General features: G+C 43.7%; 1 protein-coding gene across 1 annotated transcript in view; it reads right to left on the bottom strand.

Annotated features, from left to right (window-relative positions):
* Positions 1-11537: 11537 nt before the first annotated feature.
* The window catches only part of SDAD1 (SDA1 domain containing 1), a 31341-nt gene continuing 24953 nt past the window's right edge, over positions 11538-17925 (bottom strand). The window contains exons 17-22 of the mRNA XM_001375697.4: positions 14657-14783; positions 13702-13796; positions 13373-13563; positions 13204-13288; positions 12378-12539; positions 11538-11885 (exon numbers count right to left, since the gene is read on the bottom strand). Of these exons, the coding sequence (XP_001375734.2) occupies positions 11835-11885; positions 12378-12539; positions 13204-13288; positions 13373-13563; positions 13702-13796; positions 14657-14783 (711 nt within the window). The 3' untranslated portion in view covers positions 11538-11834. The remainder of the gene's footprint in view (positions 11886-12377; positions 12540-13203; positions 13289-13372; positions 13564-13701; positions 13797-14656; positions 14784-17925) is intronic.

The raw sequence follows: 17925 nt of genomic DNA, 5'->3' as shown, positions 1-17925 counted from the left end.
AGTATCTATATGCCCTGTATGAGAGGTGTGGATGGCTACATTCATATTGCATTTAACCAGAGAGGGCTGCTCCTGGGCTTGGGTGGAATGTGGGGAAGAGGGCTAATGGGAGGATACATAGACATGAAGATAAAGACATTAATTTTTTTTAAACCTTACCTTCCATCTTAGAAGTAATACCATGTATTGGTTCCAAGGCAGAAGAGCTAGGCAATGAAGGACATTAACTTTTAAGTATACTGAAACATTGTGGTTGTTTATTGATGTTGTTGAGGAGAAATACTTTGTTGATGTTCACAAAAGTATCTTTCCACTATCCCCTCAGACTAAATATTTATATACAAGCTATTTATTTATTTATATTTAACAATATGAATGTAAGGATTACTAATAAGGAAGGCCTTAACACTAAAGGGGAACAAACTTTTCACTTACCTTCTACATTTGCCTCATGGTTGACTCTTCTTTGTCTTCCAGCTACTCTGAAACTGCCTAGCACTTACTAAAAAACCCCAAAATGCTATCTGACTACAATCTACCTAAAATCCTATTAAAATTAACTTAATATTATTAAAGATGTCTCCAAGTAAAAACCAAGTCAGTAAGCCCAGTATGGCAGCGGCTGTCAAACCAGAGGGTAATTCTGGGATGGTCCAGAGTCCAGATAAAACAAGCCTTTGATCTTTCTTCTCTCAAAATTGTCCTCCACCAAAGCAGATCTGCCAACTTCTTTCTCCAAGATGAGTTCTCACAGTAAAGAGGGTATGAAAACCTCTTCAGTTGGGTTGCAGTTCTCTCTCTCTCTCTCTCTCTCTCTCTCTCTCTCTCTCTCTCTCTCTCTCTCTCTCTCTCTCTCTCTCTCTCTCTCTCTCTCCTATCTATACAGCAAAGAGCAAAGGTCTGAGGTGTCTGTCTTCACCAGAAGCCAGAGAGTCTCTCTAACTGAAGCTAGTGAGTGAGTGAGTGTCAGTAACTCTCCCAGCTCAGTCACCAACTGTCAGAATTTTATCTGCTTCTTACCTTCCAAATTCTGATCTCACGCACAGCACTCTGCCTTGTCTGACCCCTCATAGACCCCCTTTTCAAAGTTCTTATCTTACCAATACCTAATCAATATATTTCCTAATTTCCTTACTACAGTACAGAAGAAGAAAACTGAATACAGAAGGAAACAGCAATTCCATTACTGCCTTGTTAAGACAGAGGCATGTGTGTGTGAATAAAGAATCTGTTTACTAACCATAAGCTACATGTATATAGAATATAAATATTTATCAGAAATGTGCATCACATTCATAGATGTTTGTACACATGTTTATTTATGTGTATTTATTATCCATTCATTTAATACGGGGGTACAGGTCCCCTGGACACCCCAAGTCTCTAGAGGAATCCCAGGGCAGAGTATATATGAAGAATTTCTCAATCTTGGTCCCCTGCAGTGCTGGAGGTAAAGGAAGCAGGTCCTAATGCCACCGTGGGGACAAATTGCATGATCAAAGGCCTTTTGCTTCAGGAGCATTTCCCCTAGACCTTTTGATAAGAGTTTTTAGCACATCTTCTGTTTGAATCTCAAACATACCTGTGCTTCTATCGCAGACACCAAGGCACCTCACATGGGAATGTCACCCAATCCTCCTTATTTATCCCCCTCCCCACCTTCTGTTCCAGATCACATAGTCTCTGTTCCTTTTGGGCATAAGAATCCTGGACCCTTCTCTTCAGGGAGGCAACTGCCTCCCAGGGAGCAGTTTTAACCACACCTGCCTCCTGGCCATTCAACTCAGTACATTGCTCTAGGTTTAAAGATATTCATCGCCGCCTGGGCACTCTTGAAGAGAGCACCCTCCAGGAGAACCTATGATAACAAGCTCTCCCAAGACACATTTGTATTTGTTTACTACCCTTAGTGATGCAGTAACTCTCTCTCTATTTTTAATTGCACAACAGGAATTCAGTCTCTTCTCTTTTCTATATTCCTTTCTCTTTTCTTTCTACAATCTTTCATGTATGTAGTAATGCTTGTATTTGTTCATGATTAAGTTCAAATTCAAAACATTTCAAAGTTGTCGTGCCAGCCCGCTGATCAGCCTCTTTAAGCCTAGCCAAGCTCATCTTGGGATGGGAGACACTGACTGCATCTGTCATGTGTCCTAGACTTGCCCTGAAAGCCTTTCGAGCATGATAGGACCTTCAACATCTGACGCAGTTTGATAGAATCTATGCTCATCTCTACAAAGGAGGACCTTTAAGTTGCCTTCAAGACTATCAAGTTAAAGGAGAGAGAAGGGGAAATAAAAACGGAAATTCAAGATTCTCATAGAGCTAATGAGAAAAAAAGTGAAAATACAAATATCTCAGGCCCCGCTTCGCTACCATAAAATAAGAACACACGATAGCTCTACAGTTAGGGTCCAAAGACATGAAAAGTAGCAAGAAATCAATGTCTGCCTATTAGCCTCAATGAGATGCGACATCTGGCAGCAAAGCATAGTCCTGGGATAAAGCACAGCTGGCAATGGCCTGGGAGAAGGAGCCAAATAGCCTCATAATGCTCAGCCTCAAGGGGAGTTGGCGTTTCACTCTTTTGGAACTCCATTATTGTGCCACCTCACTTATTGTGAATATAAGCCAACAAGTTCTGATCATAGTCTACCAGAGGCTTTGGGACCGGAAAAGATGTTGAGAGATCATCTGATTCAAGCTTCTTATTTTACAGACGAGGAAGCTGAGGGTCAGAGAGATGGTGATTTATACAAGGTCACCAACATAAGCAGCAGAACTGGAATTCAGACCTAGATCATCTGATTCCCCGTCCTGTTACTCTGCCCCTCTAAGGGCAGAAATCATCAAGACCCGGCACTAATAGTCATAGATATCAGTCAAAGGAGTAAAAAGCCCTCACTCAAAGTCTCATTACCCAACATTTACACACTATTTTAACAGTTCTGATTATTATCTGGTTTACATTCCACAGAAGACTGGAAACAGTCCTTTAGAGATAGGTGCATTGGCAGGAGTAAGAGAAATAATAGCACAGATACAAGGGAGGAAATTCAACTCATAAAAATTAGCCATAGCAAGCAGTGAATTTGGGGGCAAGTTGTGTTGGAGGAAATAACCCCAAGTACCCAAAGAGGACCAGAAGGCATGACTGAATTAACTGGGATACAATGGTACAATAATCCAATAACACAAGGGTAAAACAGAACAATTGCATTCAGAATGATGACCCTGAATCTTTAAGAGGTTAAACATTAGTCAGGATAGTCTAAGAAAGCAGGAGAGAACTTATACTCTTCTGACAAGACCCTGGACAAAGGTGCTATGAATAAAAGATGACCTAAATTGGATTTAATCTTCCTTTAACAAATATAACAGAAGGTTATGCTACAGACCAAAGGGCTGACTACTGGCCTCAAATTTTTAAAGATGACATCATGTTTAATCTCTTTTAAATGACACAACCTTAATAACTAGAATCCATTTAACACTATAAGGTTCACTTAGCCTTTACAAATATCTCATTTTATTCTAATGACAGTCCTGGGAGGTAAGCAATATTATTGTCCCCATTTTGCAGGAAGCAACTGGAGGTTAAGTGACTTGCTTAGAGTCATACAGTTATAAGTCTCTGAGGAGGGATTTAAATTTCCTTGACTCCAGGTCTGGTGCTCTAACCATTAAGCAACTCAGCTGCCCCTAGATACATGCCTCAAACAGGGACATAATTACTATTGTGGGAGAGCTGGGGAGAAAACCTGGGCTGGGAGGACTACTCCCTCAGGAATGACTGACTCCAGTGGTTAACTTAAAAAGAGAGAGACTTATTCAGTTGAATGCAAGTTGAATTATTGAGTTGAATGACCAGGAGGCAGCTTTAGGTGGAGACACTGCCTCCTAGAGGGCATGGGGTCTGGGATTTTTATCCTTTTGACAAAAAGGGATTACAGGACCAGAGGCAAGTTGATGGGGTGCTGTTATTATATATTATATATATTATATATATAAAGAACAAGCCTTTTTTTTCTTCTTCATTTTTTATTTAATTAATTAAGAATATTTTCCCATGGTTCCATGATTCTTGTTCTTTCCATCCCCCCTCCTAGAGTGACAAGCAATTCCACTGGGTTATACATGTACCGCTGATCAAAACCTATTTCCATAATATTAATATTTGTAATAGAGTGATAATTTAAAGTCAACATCCCAATCATATCCCCATCCAACCAAGTGATCAATCATATATTTTTCTTCTGCATTTCTACCCCCAAAGTTCTTTCTCCACATTCCGAAAGAACAAGTCTCTAAACAGGAAAAGGGAGACAATGCTCTAAGGGCCACCACACAGGGTCATGCAGAAGATACCACATAGAGGCACGCTCTGGACTCTGGGAACACAATATCCAGGAAAATACACTTTGAAAGGGGATTTTTTCCAACGAACTGAAGAACTTGGAGTCCTATGTAGGCTGTAGGGAGTGAAGGAAAGGAAACACACACTGACTGGTTACAAGTAGACTTGGGAAAGAGGTTGTGGCCAGAGGCTGGGGTATGAGGAGGTGGTTTAAGAGAGGCTGAGATAAAAAAGGCTACTTAGGGTTTGAGTATTTCTATCACTCCTATTCAGGGATTTGTAGGGGAAAGACAACAGGGCCCAAAGAAATCTCACAACCAAGAGTCCAGACAGCAGTCCCAGAGAGATGTCACCAGCACTAGTAGAAATCCACTTTCTCTGTATCATCAGCAGTAGGAACAGAAAGAAATATCAAGACAGCCAAAGTAAAGGAACCACTGGTTTTCTGGATCCACCCCAGAAATATCAGACAGTTATCCTCTAGTTTATCCTGACAGCAAGGGAAAAACAGCTTCTCCCTCCTATGGAGTTCACCAATTGTCAGCAACTGCCTCAGTCTCCAGTTCCAGCTGCTGGGAATTCTGAGTAGAATGTTGGCCCTGTCATTGCCCTGTGGATTGTCTTTGCTTCTTGCTTTTTGCAAAGCTAATCCTTTACAACAGTACATAGTTGAGGATACAAAGAAAGGTAAAAACAAAAACAAAAACAAAAACAAAAAACAACAGTTCTTGATTTCAAGGAGTTCACATTCTAATGGGGAACACAATATATAAATGAGTATTTACATAGCAGATTTAAAGAGCTCGAGAGTGAATGGTAATCTCAAAGGGCAGAACTCTAGAACTATGATTCTGCTATGTTGAGATTAAAGTTAAATGTGAAGCGAATTCTATTTCCCAGTTCTTTTTCAATTGTACTGTTGTCTAGCTATGTCTTCTTCATCCAGTACTTGTGAAATTAATTTGGTAATCCCTAATATAGAACTTTACATTTAACTCTGTTAAATTTCATTTTGTTTGCTTTAACCTATCATTATAATCTATTTTAATCTTTTGGAATATCAATTCTGTCCTTCAAGAATGTTAGCTATCCACCCCATAAAACTTTGCATGAGCTAGAAATTTGACACATCTACCCTTTATGCTTGCATGTAAATTAGATTAAAATGTTGATAACAGGAATTCTATAACAGATTCCTGGGGGCACTACTCTATTAGAAACCATTGACCTATTAATGATTATTCTAAATTCATTTATCATGTAACACAATGTTATGGGCATGGAAGGATACCCTTTGGGGTTCGGGAAGGATGCCTTTTGCAAGCATGCAATGACTCCAAACTTAGCTTAAAAACAAAAAGAGATTTATTAATTTAGAGAGTAATGTTGAGAGTGGCCAGGAGGATAGCAAGGTAGATGGGGAGCAGTTCCCTGGGAGGACAGCATGAAAGGAAAGGCTGTTCCCCCAAGAGGACAGCATGGATGGAGAGGCTGTCCCCCTGACGACATCAGTTCTGGGGATTTTATACATTCTTCACAACAGTTAGTCACTCAGGCATGAAGTGGGGTGATCGTACTGGGGTCTGCCTGGGGACATAAAGATTCCTTAGTTTTAGGGGACAAACAGATGTCCGATAGGATCGAGGTGTGGTCTGAAGGTGCATCTTTCTGACCATCTAGAGGACGATCAAAGGAAGATAGTCATCTCAGGACCCTAGAGGGGTCATTGGGTGTTTTTAGACTCAGAGTTAGAAAAACAACAAGGGAGTTTCCTTGACAATAATTCGCCTGGGTTTCTGGGGTACAGTGCCCATGTCAACAATAGATCTCAAACTAGTGGATTATGCACTACTTGGGGGATATGGATTAGAGGAAGTATAGTGTAGAAGAAATAATATTGGACATGGAGCAAGGAAGACCTAGGTTCAAATTATGCTTCTGAAACCCTATAGCAGTGTAACCCTGGGCAAGTTACTTAACCATTCTAAACCTCAATTTCGTTCATCTATAAAGGGGGCAATAACCTGTAATATCTGACTGGGGCTCTTCAGTACTTGAATTCTTTTTTAGCTATTGAGTTGGGTTTTTTTTTTTTACTTGGAAGCTCTGGGAGTTTTTATTTAGGGCTTTCTTTTAGGAGAGTTTTCTAGTGGATTCTTTCTAAAAGGAAAAACTACGCAGTTTTCTTTTATAATTTTTAAAAAATATGTTGGTCATAGGTTTTAGGTAGTCCGGTGATTTTTCAGTTGTCTCTCTTAGACCAAAAATATACATCATTCACTTTATGTTTTTCATGAGTTTTTTAAAATTGTATATGTAATATATGCCTTCAGTTACAACATAAGGAATATGAAAATATGTATTACAGGAAAGCATATGAATAACCTATATCAGACTATTTGCCACTTTGGGGAAGTGGAGAGGAAGGGAGAGAATCTGAATTGCAAAATGTTAGAAAACAATTGTCAAAATTTGTTTCAGCATGTAATTGAAAAAAATTTAATTTAATTTAAAAATTAAATAAAAGAACTAAGGGATACCTTATATTTTTCCCATTGTCATCATTGCCATCACTGCCATGGTTTTCTTTTCCTCTTCCTCCTTCACTGTTTCTTTCTCTTCTTTTTCTTCCTTTGAACTTAGTTTTAGTATTCCCTGTTGTCACATGGAGTCAATCATTTCTATTTGGCCCATTTCAATTCTCAAAGAATCTGCTTATATATGGCAAGGTTTTGTAACTCGTTTCAAACTGTTGATTCTCTTTCCAAGTCTTTCCTAATTGTTTTCTTCATTTCTTCCTGAAATTCTACCTACCTGTTTTCTGTTGGACTGTTTTGGAGTCATTCTCCACTGGGCTTGTGTCTTGAGCATCCCTATCACCATAATAGCTCCACCTGGTATCTTTTTCTGTTTGCTTACTTTTCTAACCTTACCTTGCATTAGGGCCAGGCTCTGCACAAACCCGGAGGGAATGTCTGGCTATGCTTAGCCTCATTTGATGTCTTTTTGAAACCTGCTGGGGTTTGGGGGTTTGCTTGTTTTGAGGCATTGAGTGTTGTATTATTTAAGGATCTCAAACACAGCTCAGTTGACTCAAACCATTTTGACCATGGCCTTCCTGGTCTGAACTCTGCAAGCTCCTGGCTCAGGCTTGAGTCTAATTGACATAACTGTGGGCCTGCCTATTAGTTGGAGCTCCAATAGACTATTGTTGGGCTTGGTCACTCTCAGATAGACTTCTCATTTCATCCTCCCAATTTCAATTTTTCTTCCACTTGCCACCTCTCTTATTCTCTTGCAACCCCACTCCTCCTACCTGTTCACCTATGGAGATGCATTACCCTCTGCCTTCCATCTACCCCACCACCTCACCTTGCCATCTCCACTTAATGTCCCTTCCCACTCTGACATTGTGTCCCACAAAATATATTCATCTATAGAGGTTGGGGCTGTGGGGTTTCACCCATCATATTTCGATACTGCTTTTCTATTTTGATGTCCATTTAAAAAAATTCTACTTATATCTTTATGCCCTTCTGTGCTATTTTTTTTAACTGGATGACTTTTAAACTCTATAGATAGGTCTCATTCTCTTAAAAAATAACAATTACAACCAGCTTCTAAAGGTATAGTTTTCTTTATTTCTTTAGTTCATTTCTTTCTTTAGTAATTGCAGTTATTAATCTTTCTGATGGTTCTGTTGTTTTCAAGTATTTGCAAATGGAATATTCTATTCATGCCCCTATTACTTTGCAGGACTGCTTCAAATAAATACCTTTGTTGAATGTTAATTATTATAATTGAGGATCAGACTCCTTTGCAAGTTGTACTGTAGCCTGAGCTACTTTACATTTCAGAATATATTATTCATACCCTCTGGTGGTTTCTAGAGAGTATTCAATTTCCTCTTCTTTACACATGAAGATCTCTTGGCCACTTACAGAATTTATTTCCCATCATAATAGTTTAATTTAATCATTTGTCTTGGAGTTTGAAGAATTTTTCTCCCTGGAAGCCACCTATAGATTCTGTTGATTCAAGCTTTTTTTTTTCTGTATTCATAAGTTTGGGGTAGTTGTTTTTTTTTAATTCACATTTCTGGCATTATAGTGTTCAGGTTTTTTGATTTGTCATTTTCTTCTGGTAGACCGATTATCCTTATTTTCTCTCTTCATCCTGTCTTTAAGGTTAATGGTAATGGCTTATAGAAGATCATGTATTCTTTCAAGATTTTGTTGTTTGATTTTCTCCTGCCAGATTTTTTTCATCTTTGTATTTTTGTATTCTAAATCTGTTCGTCTCTTTGGAGAAACTGTACTGTGGATTCAGTTCTTGCTGGTCTATTTAATGTAAGAGGCAACAATCAGAAGAACAAAGTAAAGAATTCAGGCAACCAACTAGCTTTTATTAAGCACCTACTATGTGGCAAGTACAGTACTAAATGCTACTACAAGGAAAATCAGAAGACAATCCTTGAAGCCCTCCTGGAGTTCACATTCTAATAAGCAAACAATTTTGTATAGCTATAGACAGGATAAATTTGAGATCATCAGAATCAGCTGAGGTTGGCCATGAATGCTAAAGACAACAGAAAAGGAATTTGGAATGCTCTTGTGTTTTAGCAATGGTGGAGGCAGGAAGAAGCTCAAAAAAGCTAAGGCTGTCTGTGTAAGACCCATGGGTAACTGATAATAGTTAAAAGGCTGAACTAGTGTTTTCTCCACCAAGAGCAATATTTGGTTGAAAAGAGAACAAAAATTATTCATAGTATACAGTGGAAAGAGTGCTGGCCTTGGTGTCCAAGGATTTGAGTTCAAATTCTGTCTGCCACATGCTCCTTGTGTGACTTTGGGAAGTCACAATTTCTCTTCTCCCATCTTTCCTATCTACAAAATGAGAGGGTTGGACTAGATCACCTCTCAGATCTCTTCTAGCTCTAAATCAGTGATCCTATTACTGTCTGTCAATTACTAAACATTTATTGGGTACGTTGCAGGCACTGGGAAAACAAAGACAAAAGGCAGTGTTGGCCCTCTAGTTTAGTCGAATGGAGAAAACATGCAAACAACTAAGTACAAAAGCTACATAAAAGATATATTTGAAATAATTGAGAGGAAAACCACATGAGGAAAGACTTCCTGAAAAAAGAGGTATTTTAGGTGTGACTTGATGGAAGTCAGTAGCAGAAATGAGGATGGAAAGCCTTGCAGGAATGGGGGCCAGCCAGAGAAAATGCCCAGTCAAATGAGGAAAGGTCTTGTCTGTGAAACAAGGAGGAAACTGGATGAAGGTGAAGTTTAGAAAGAACAGGTAGGCTATGAAAGTCAAAACAAGGAAGGAGTTGATAAGAAAGGATCAACTAACCCTCCATAAATTTAAGTCACCAACAATATCCTGTGGTCCTAGGGAAGACAGATACCCCTAGAGATGTAGACAGTAGAAATGTTTATTTTATAAAATAATTAAATATAAGGAAGTTTGGGACCACTGAAAATAATGGCTGCTCAAGTAGTTGAAGAAAATTGCTAGTCAGGCCAGTTCTATAAAACCTATTTATTACCATAAACAGTAACGGCATATATGACAGGGCTCTCCATATAGTCATATCAAAAAATGATTGCAAAATTTCAAAGCCAAGAAGGTCATACAAATAATCTGGCATTGTCACTAGAAAAACAAACAAACAGGTATCATAGGTGTAAGAGAGAACTTAAAAATATACCTGCAAGATTCAAAAACCTTGCTAATAGAACTATACAAAAGAGGGCATAAGGTCTCAGAAAGAAATTGCAATAGGTCTCACCTAAGGTAGAATATCTGGGATTCATCTTAGAAAAGGGCACTAGAAAAATTTCTACCAAAAGAATAGCAGACATCTAAATACTACGAGTCCCAAGAACAAAAAGACAGCTAAGGGTGTTTCTTGGGATTTGTGGATTTTTGAGGCAGTGGGCAATGTTTATTCTAACATCTCCAAATGTCTCACTGATTTGACAAAGAATGAAGTAGAAGAACCCCAACAACTTACAAAGGAACACTTGCATGCTTCATCACAGCTGAAGCAAGCAATTTTATCAGCGCCACACAGGTACCACAACTGCCAGCAACTGCTGGAGTTCTCACTGGTGGCTGGGACACCCCTGGTGCAAAAATTCTAAAGGATCAGAAATGGCTATTGATCCTTAAAAAACACAAAATACTCTAGATTCTTGTCCTACTTACTCCCCAATTGAAATGATGTGGATAGAGGATGTTATCCACACTAGGGAACTGGTTTGGATACTTATTTGGCTATTAAGTATCACAATTCCCTTTTGGTAAAAGGAAGCAAAGTTCACTTCCCTCCACTTGACCAGTACACATAAAAGCCCTGAATATTATGTTATAAAAAAAAAAACAAAAACAAATCTATATTTATTAGAAATCAGTGTAGACTGTGAGGACCCTGACTCTAATTTCTTATACTTCAACCAAACATCTCAGGATGGACACGTCTGTTCTTCCGGCTATGCTGCCAGCTGTTTCTAGCTAGGTTTTCCTCAAAAGCTCACTAATCTACCTGGCTATCATCCCCAGGCTTTAGTTTAGTGGTTTCTCTAAGAAATTGTCTCCAAAATCTACTAAGTGTGGCCTCAAGATGGCTGAGTCCACCCAAAGCTGGGTCTAACCCTGAGGGAAAAAAATTCAGAGCCCAACAGACAGGAGTGACTAGATCTTCCTTAAGATGCTCCCTGGTTGAAAAGGAACCTCTAAACTTCCACAAACAGGTTAAGGACAGGTAGTCCAGGAAAGCTGCACCTTCCTTTTCCAGCTCAGGAACAGGAAGTGGCCCCTCAAAGTTCTTCCTCCTCAGCTCTCTGCATTCCAGAATTCTCTCCAGGGTTCCTGGCTTGAGCCCAGTACTTTGGAGATAATTTCCAGTCCTCTCAAACTTGTTCTTATCAAAATTCAACTCTATAGTCTCATTCCAACAATATTTATATACAATGTGGTTTATTTTTTAAAAGCAAGGTGTTTACCAATTATTTCTTCATGCACATTAAAAAAATATTGAACCCTTTGGTATTATAGTGGTGGTCTGCCCCACGTGTCAGCTGGGCACCAAACCCATCGGGCAAACACAAGTCTGTTGATCAAGTTAAGGCTTACCATCTATCCAAGGCACAGGACTATCTTGTGCTGAGGAGTAAAATAGATGTCCACTGGACAAATAATTTATTTCTTTTCTATAAATTTTACAGATATTGGCAATTCTCCATTTCCAAAGTAAACACCCATTTCACGAAGGCCATACCGAGCAGTCAGGAAGGGCAGCCTCCTGGCAGCGGAGATGTGCGCAGAGGCGGAGCACCTGGAGGAATTCCCAGCTCTGGGGTTCCAGCAGGCTCCCACCCTTTGGAGTTCCCGAGTCAACAGCAGTCTCTCATTATTCCCAAGCAATAAGGTGAAAATGGCCCTCATCACCCCCGCGGGAAGGCTATTTCATAAGCTTTTTCCTCTTTTTCAAAAGTGCATCCCGGAGAGCCAGCTAGAAGATAAAAAAGAAGACCCCAAATGAGCTCCGCGGGCCCTCTCTGCTACATTCCACCCTGATGCAATTCTGTTCTAACAGAATTCTCTCGGCAACATGGGCTCTGAGAGTTTCCTGGCTGGCCCAGTCTCCCTACTTTGAAATAGGAATTGCAGCCTGCACCCCGTTAGGCGAGCTGCAGCTCATGCTGACACCCCAGTAGGCCAGGACTCCTCAGGTGTTCTCTCTTCCCCTCGTCCTCCACACTGCCAGGCCCTCTGCTCCCTCCCAGGATGGCTGCATACCAAGACGGTGAAGCTGCCTGGATGCTGGGGGCAAGATGCCCAGCCTGGGAAGGGTGCTGAGTCCCAGAGAGCCCTGGGGCCGGCCCCAATCCCCACGTGCTGGAACAGACCAGGCCTGGGCTTCCCCCTAGGGCTCACGGCTGGCCCCAGGTGACTATCTGAAGGAGTCCCCAGCCAAACAGCTCCTGAGCACGGCCGGCCTCACCTGTTTGTCCCTGAATGAGCGTTTGCCTTTGGAGCGGACGTTATGGCTGTATCTCATCATCATAAAATTCTTCTGTTTTTTCTTTTCTTTATTTGTAGAACTAGCAAATGGGTTCAGTTTGGTTTTCTTCTTCACAAATTCTTTTCTGCTTGTCTTTCCGGCCTATGAATACAAAACCTTCATTTTTCCCCCTTTCACAATAACAGACCCCTCTGCTCCTTTCCTGTTTATTTCACAACCTTTGAGATATTTAGGACCCCCCCCCCCCCATTTAGATAATCTTTAACCCTGGTATAAACATCAGGCTCTAAAGGCAGATGGCAGGACCACGGGGAAGGGGAAGAAGACACAACAGATAACATCCTAGACGCCCGAGTTAGATTTCTGCAGCAGGCACTGGCTGGCTGTATGTCCCTGGGAGAGTCACCTAACTTCTATGAGCCTCCATTTCTTTGTCTGTTAAATGGGTATTGATATTGGTACCTCGCCCTCAAGGGCCTTGGTGAGGAGTGCATAGCTAATATATGTAAAGCATTTTGGAAACACTAAAAAGCTTCATGACAGTTAGCACTTAGCATAGAATAACCTGTGCTCAATAAGCCTTTCTTCGTGCAGTTGTGATTGTCTGCAACATACAGAGGCATGAAATGTTTTGGGGCAGCCCCACTGGGCCGGAAGGGGTCCACCCTCCCACTGTAGGGATGCACATCGAAGGCCCCGGGCCAGGGGCAGGGAGGTGAGCCAGGCTCGCCCCGGGGGGCTCCCGGTTTCCCCTCCATGGTCCCCCGAATCGCATCACCCCTGAAAGGAAGGTGCGGGCCCTCACCATCGCAGTGGCCAGTCTTGTCTCTTTGTCCGACTTGGGTTTTTTATGGAGATGTTCGATGTCCCTCAAGGAAAGCAGCTCTCCCCTGGGAAGAGAGAGCCCGAGGAGAGGTCAGCACAGGCCTCAGTGGGCTCAGCACAGCGGCTCCCACCCTCACACCAGCCTTTACCTCCTCTCCTCATCGCTGTCCAGGTCCACATTCTTCCTCTTCTGGGCTTTCCCCGGGGCAGAGTCCATCTCCTTCTGCATCTGCGCCAGGCGGATCTTCTGGAAGTCCTCTTGGGTCAGAACCCTGCTGGTGCTCACCGCGGCGGCCTTGGCCTTGCGCTCCTCCGGTGGCACGCTTTTTAGCTTCTCGGCCTTGGGACAGACAGAGCCAGCCCGTGGGTCAGAGGCTGCAGACACCCACCTGACATCCGCATCCAGATGTCCCCGCTCTTCCCCCAGGGGCCCAGCCCAGGACCCTGGGGGGATTTGGACCTGAGCCCAGACACCTACAATTTCCTGGTTCTCCTCATCAGAGGAGTGGTGCACTGGGATCCACTCGCCATCGTCGTCATCCTCTTCGCTGAGGCTGGCACTTTCCCACCCATCTAGGCGGAGGAAAGAAAAGGGTAAGTCCCAAAGGCAGGGTGCCTCGTCCAGCCAATGAGCGGGGCCTGGAGCTTTAACTGCTCGACCAAACTAATTTAGTTTCTTTCTTAAACCCTTACTCTGTCTTAAGAGTCAGCACTGTGCCTCGGCCCAACCATAGTTTTGCCTCACACCGTGACAGGCTGTTTGTGGAAAGCAAATACTAAAAGTCCTTTAAAAACCAGGCCCAAGCACAGCGTCAAGGCCAGGCGCAGGGCCATGAGGCAGAGCTGCCCAGACCACCCTGTGGGGGTCACACCCAGCTGCCCCAGAGGGACGGCCTGATCCCAGGCCTTCTGGGTCACGAGGCCTGAGGCCTACACGCTGCCCCTCCGTGCCTTGCCTGGCACAGCACCCGGGTCTGAGCCCTGGCTGTGGCCTTGGAGAGGCCCCCCACAGTGTCTGGGGCCGCCACAGAAAAGGCCCACCCAGGCACGAGCGTGTGAGACAGACATGCCAGGATTCCGGACAAGGAGGGCCTGGAATGAGCCAAGAGGCATATGACCAGCTGCTGTCTACAACAGCACTCCAGGGCTGGCAAAGCTCCTGACAGACACCGTCTAGGCCGGTCCTGACAACACGGGGTGCAGATGCCGCTGTCAGTCCCATGTCAGACGAGGAGAGCCTTGTGTGGGAGGCCTGGCCGAGAGGAATGAGAGATACGGGCCCCCCCAAGTGACCCAAAGTCTGTCTGACTCCCAGGAGGCTGCAGGAGGCTGCCCTGCACCACATGCTAAGAGCAAAGCCTGGACTGCTGTCCAGTGACCTGAGGTGAGTGCCCAGGAGGGAGCCGCAGGCCAGGGCCCATGAAGCCACTCACCATCATCAGACTCTCCGTCTTCCTCTTTCTCCACATCAAGCACTTCCGCTCCAGGAATGTAATCCTTGGCATCCAGCTCGCCATACTCCTGGATTCTCGCCTCCACTGAGGCCTCCGTGGGCTTGCCCTAAGAGCACAGCACAAGCATGAGGCACCCACGGCAGCTTATGGGTCTCTGCCCTCCGAGAGAGCACACAAAGTAAATGCAAGATCTTCTGGGGGCCTCCTGGAGGAGGTAACGTTCGAGGATGGATGGATGCGGAGGGGCAGGGGTGGGACACAGCGTGTACAAAGGCTCAGCTAGTAGCCCTGGGACCAGAAGTGTGTGTGATGGACATCATGTGTGCGACAACCGGAAGAAGAGCCCTGGCCAGCTGGGTGACAAAGAAGCCCGGGCTCCATCTTGTGGGCAGAGGCAGGATGCCCATCAGGGGGCTCCCCGGCTGGCCACTGTGCTAGGGTGCAGGGGCCTGGCTCGCTCACGAGGAATCTGGGAATGCCCGGCACTCGGGGCACAGAGCTCGGGAAGCCTCCTACAGGGAGTCCTGGGTATGGTCACGGGGCCCAGGGGAAGGCCTAAGCTTCAGGCTGGAGAACAAAGGCCCTTGTGCCTGGTCCTGAAGGGAAGTTCACATATGAGCTTCATTCATCACTGAAGATACTTTTGAACCTGTATTAGTGAGTTTTCCCATCTAATTTTACGTGGCTCGTCATTTTATTATTTTTACAGAGGTCCTGGGTTCATCTGACCTCAGGTACTGCCTAGCTGTGGAACCCTGGACAAGTCCCTAACCTTCATGGCCTAGTCCTTACCAAGTCTTCTGCCTTGGAACCAAGTCACAGTACTGAGTTTTAGACAGAAAGGAAGGGTTTAAATAAAGTTACGAGAGAAGGTTTTCAGAGTCTAGCCAGAAAAGGCAATTTTGTAATAGGAAAAAGCTCCCGACCATTCAACAACTCAGTCCTTCAGGAGACCTGTGGCTGTGCAGGTGTGAGGAGATCTCCACTACGAAGCTCACAGGCCGAGGAGCAGCAGAGCCAGAGGAAGGCCTTCTGCTCTCCTCACTTGGGGGCCAGACATGGCCACCACCAGCATTCTGTCCTGTCTAGCTACGATCTGGAGGCCCCATCACCACCAGTGCCTCCCTGCAGGCCCGGGACCTCAAAGTGAGGTTATGTCAGGATGTGTCCCTGGATTGGGATTGGGGCAGAAATAATAGCTTTATAGTCATATACAGACACACGGACTTACATCTGAATAATTAGAATAACAGAGATCCCAGCTGCACGAATCCTTCCCACACATAATTCCATTTGATCCTGATAACTTGCCCATGATCACAAAATGAATACGGTGGCAGAAGAAAGGCAAGGATGCCATCCATCCTCCCAAACACTGACGCTCTGAAGGGAAAGGCCACAAGATGGCCACCAAGCAGGGGAAAGGTAAATGGAAAGGGGAAGGCACTGGCAGCCAGAAGACCCAAAAGGCCTTCTGCACCGGGAGGGGGGGGGGGGGGTGGTAAGCCGTGTGTGAACAAAACCAGGAATTCTAGGATATGCTTGGTTGTGATGAAGGAGAACATTTTTGGGACGAGGCTGAAATGGAAAATGGAGCAATGACACGGAGTCAAGATGGTGGCATAGAGGCAGCGAAAGTTCAGATCTCTGAAAATCCTTCCTTACCGTTTACAAACTAAATGCTCCTAGGGGACTGAAAATCAAACCGAACAACAAGACAGAGCCAAGGAACCCCCCAGCTGGACTCAACTTAAAAGGTACACCCCCAAAAGCTGGAATTCGAGAACACTCGGGTTTAAGGGGAAGGAAGAAGAAAGGTCCCAGGACCCCTCCTCTGCCTAGAGCACAAAGCCTCCAGAGGCAGCTGGAACCCCTGGTTGGGCAAGGGTGCAGGTCTGGAGGGAGTACTTTGTGGGCAAAGCTGTGCCAGGCTCAGAGTGTTGAACACAAGCAGTAGAGAAACAGTTAGAAAAGAAGTTCAGAGCAGGCAGCCTAGTTGCAGCAGCAGAGACACTCCATATTGCCCCCCTCCTCCCCCCACTCCCAGGGCACATCCAGATCAACCCAGGAGGACGTAATTCCATCAAAGCCTTTAGAGGGCAGGGAAGCTCAAGCTACCACATCCCTCCCCCACAGGCTGCTGGACTTAATTCCATCAAAGCCTCCAGAGGGCAGGGAATCTCAAGCTCCAACACCCCTCCCCCACAGACTACACTGAGATATTTGCTGACAAAGCTCCAAGGGGGAAGGCTGAGAGAAAAGCCCAAAACCACAAAAAAAAAAACAAGAGGAGCAATAGCGCAGGCAACTGCAGGGAGTAAAGAAGGGGTAAATATGAGCAAACAACTGAAAAAGAAAAAAGAAATTACAATCGACAGCTTCTACCCAGGAAATGAACAAAGAGTAAACAGAACAGAGAAGGATGAGGGAACACTAAGCAAAAAAAAAAAAAAAACAGAAACCCCAGCAAATTGGATACAGGCTCTGGAAGAACTCAAAATACATTTCAAAACACAATTAAGAGAGGCTGCAGACAATTGGGAAAAGAACTTAAAAAGTAAGATAAGTCATCTGGAAACAGAGGCACTTGAACTAAAACAAGAAAACAGTGTCTTGAAAGCCAAAATTAACCAGCTTGAAAATGAGGCAAAGGAGATGAAAGAGGAACTCCAAAGAAAATCAGACCAGAAGGAGAAGGATGACCAAAAAGCCAGGGATGAAATCCAGTCTTTAAGAACCAGAATACGACGACTAGAATTAAGTGACCTCACAAGGAAGCAGGACACTATAAAACAAAATCAAAAGAATGAAAAAACTAAGGAAAATATGAAGCACCTCATTCACAAAACAGAAGATTTAGAAAATCATTCCAGGAGAGACAATTTAAGAATCTTTGGTCTACCAGAAGACCATGACAAAAGAAAAAGCCAGGACATCATACTACAGGAAATTATCCAAGAAAACTGCCCCAATATTCTAGAACAAGAGGGAAAAGTGGAGATTGAAAGAATTCACAGATCACTTCCTGTACTTAATCCCCAACTGACAACACCCAGGAATGTTATAGCCAAATTCAAGAACTATCAGACCAAGGAAAAAATATTACAAGCTGCTAAGAAGTCATTCAGATACCATGGAACCATAGTGAGGATAACACAGGACCTGGCTACATCTACACTGAAGGACCCAAAGGTATGAAATATGATATTCCAGAAAGCAAAGGAACTAGGTCTACAACCAAGAATCAA

This window comes from Monodelphis domestica, chromosome 6, assembly GCF_027887165.1.
Source record: "Monodelphis domestica isolate mMonDom1 chromosome 6, mMonDom1.pri, whole genome shotgun sequence".
NCBI classification, from domain to species: Eukaryota; Metazoa; Chordata; class Mammalia; order Didelphimorphia; family Didelphidae; genus Monodelphis; species Monodelphis domestica.
The sequence above is the reverse complement of the archived record's forward strand: the minus strand, read 5'-3'. Positions and strand labels throughout refer to the sequence as shown.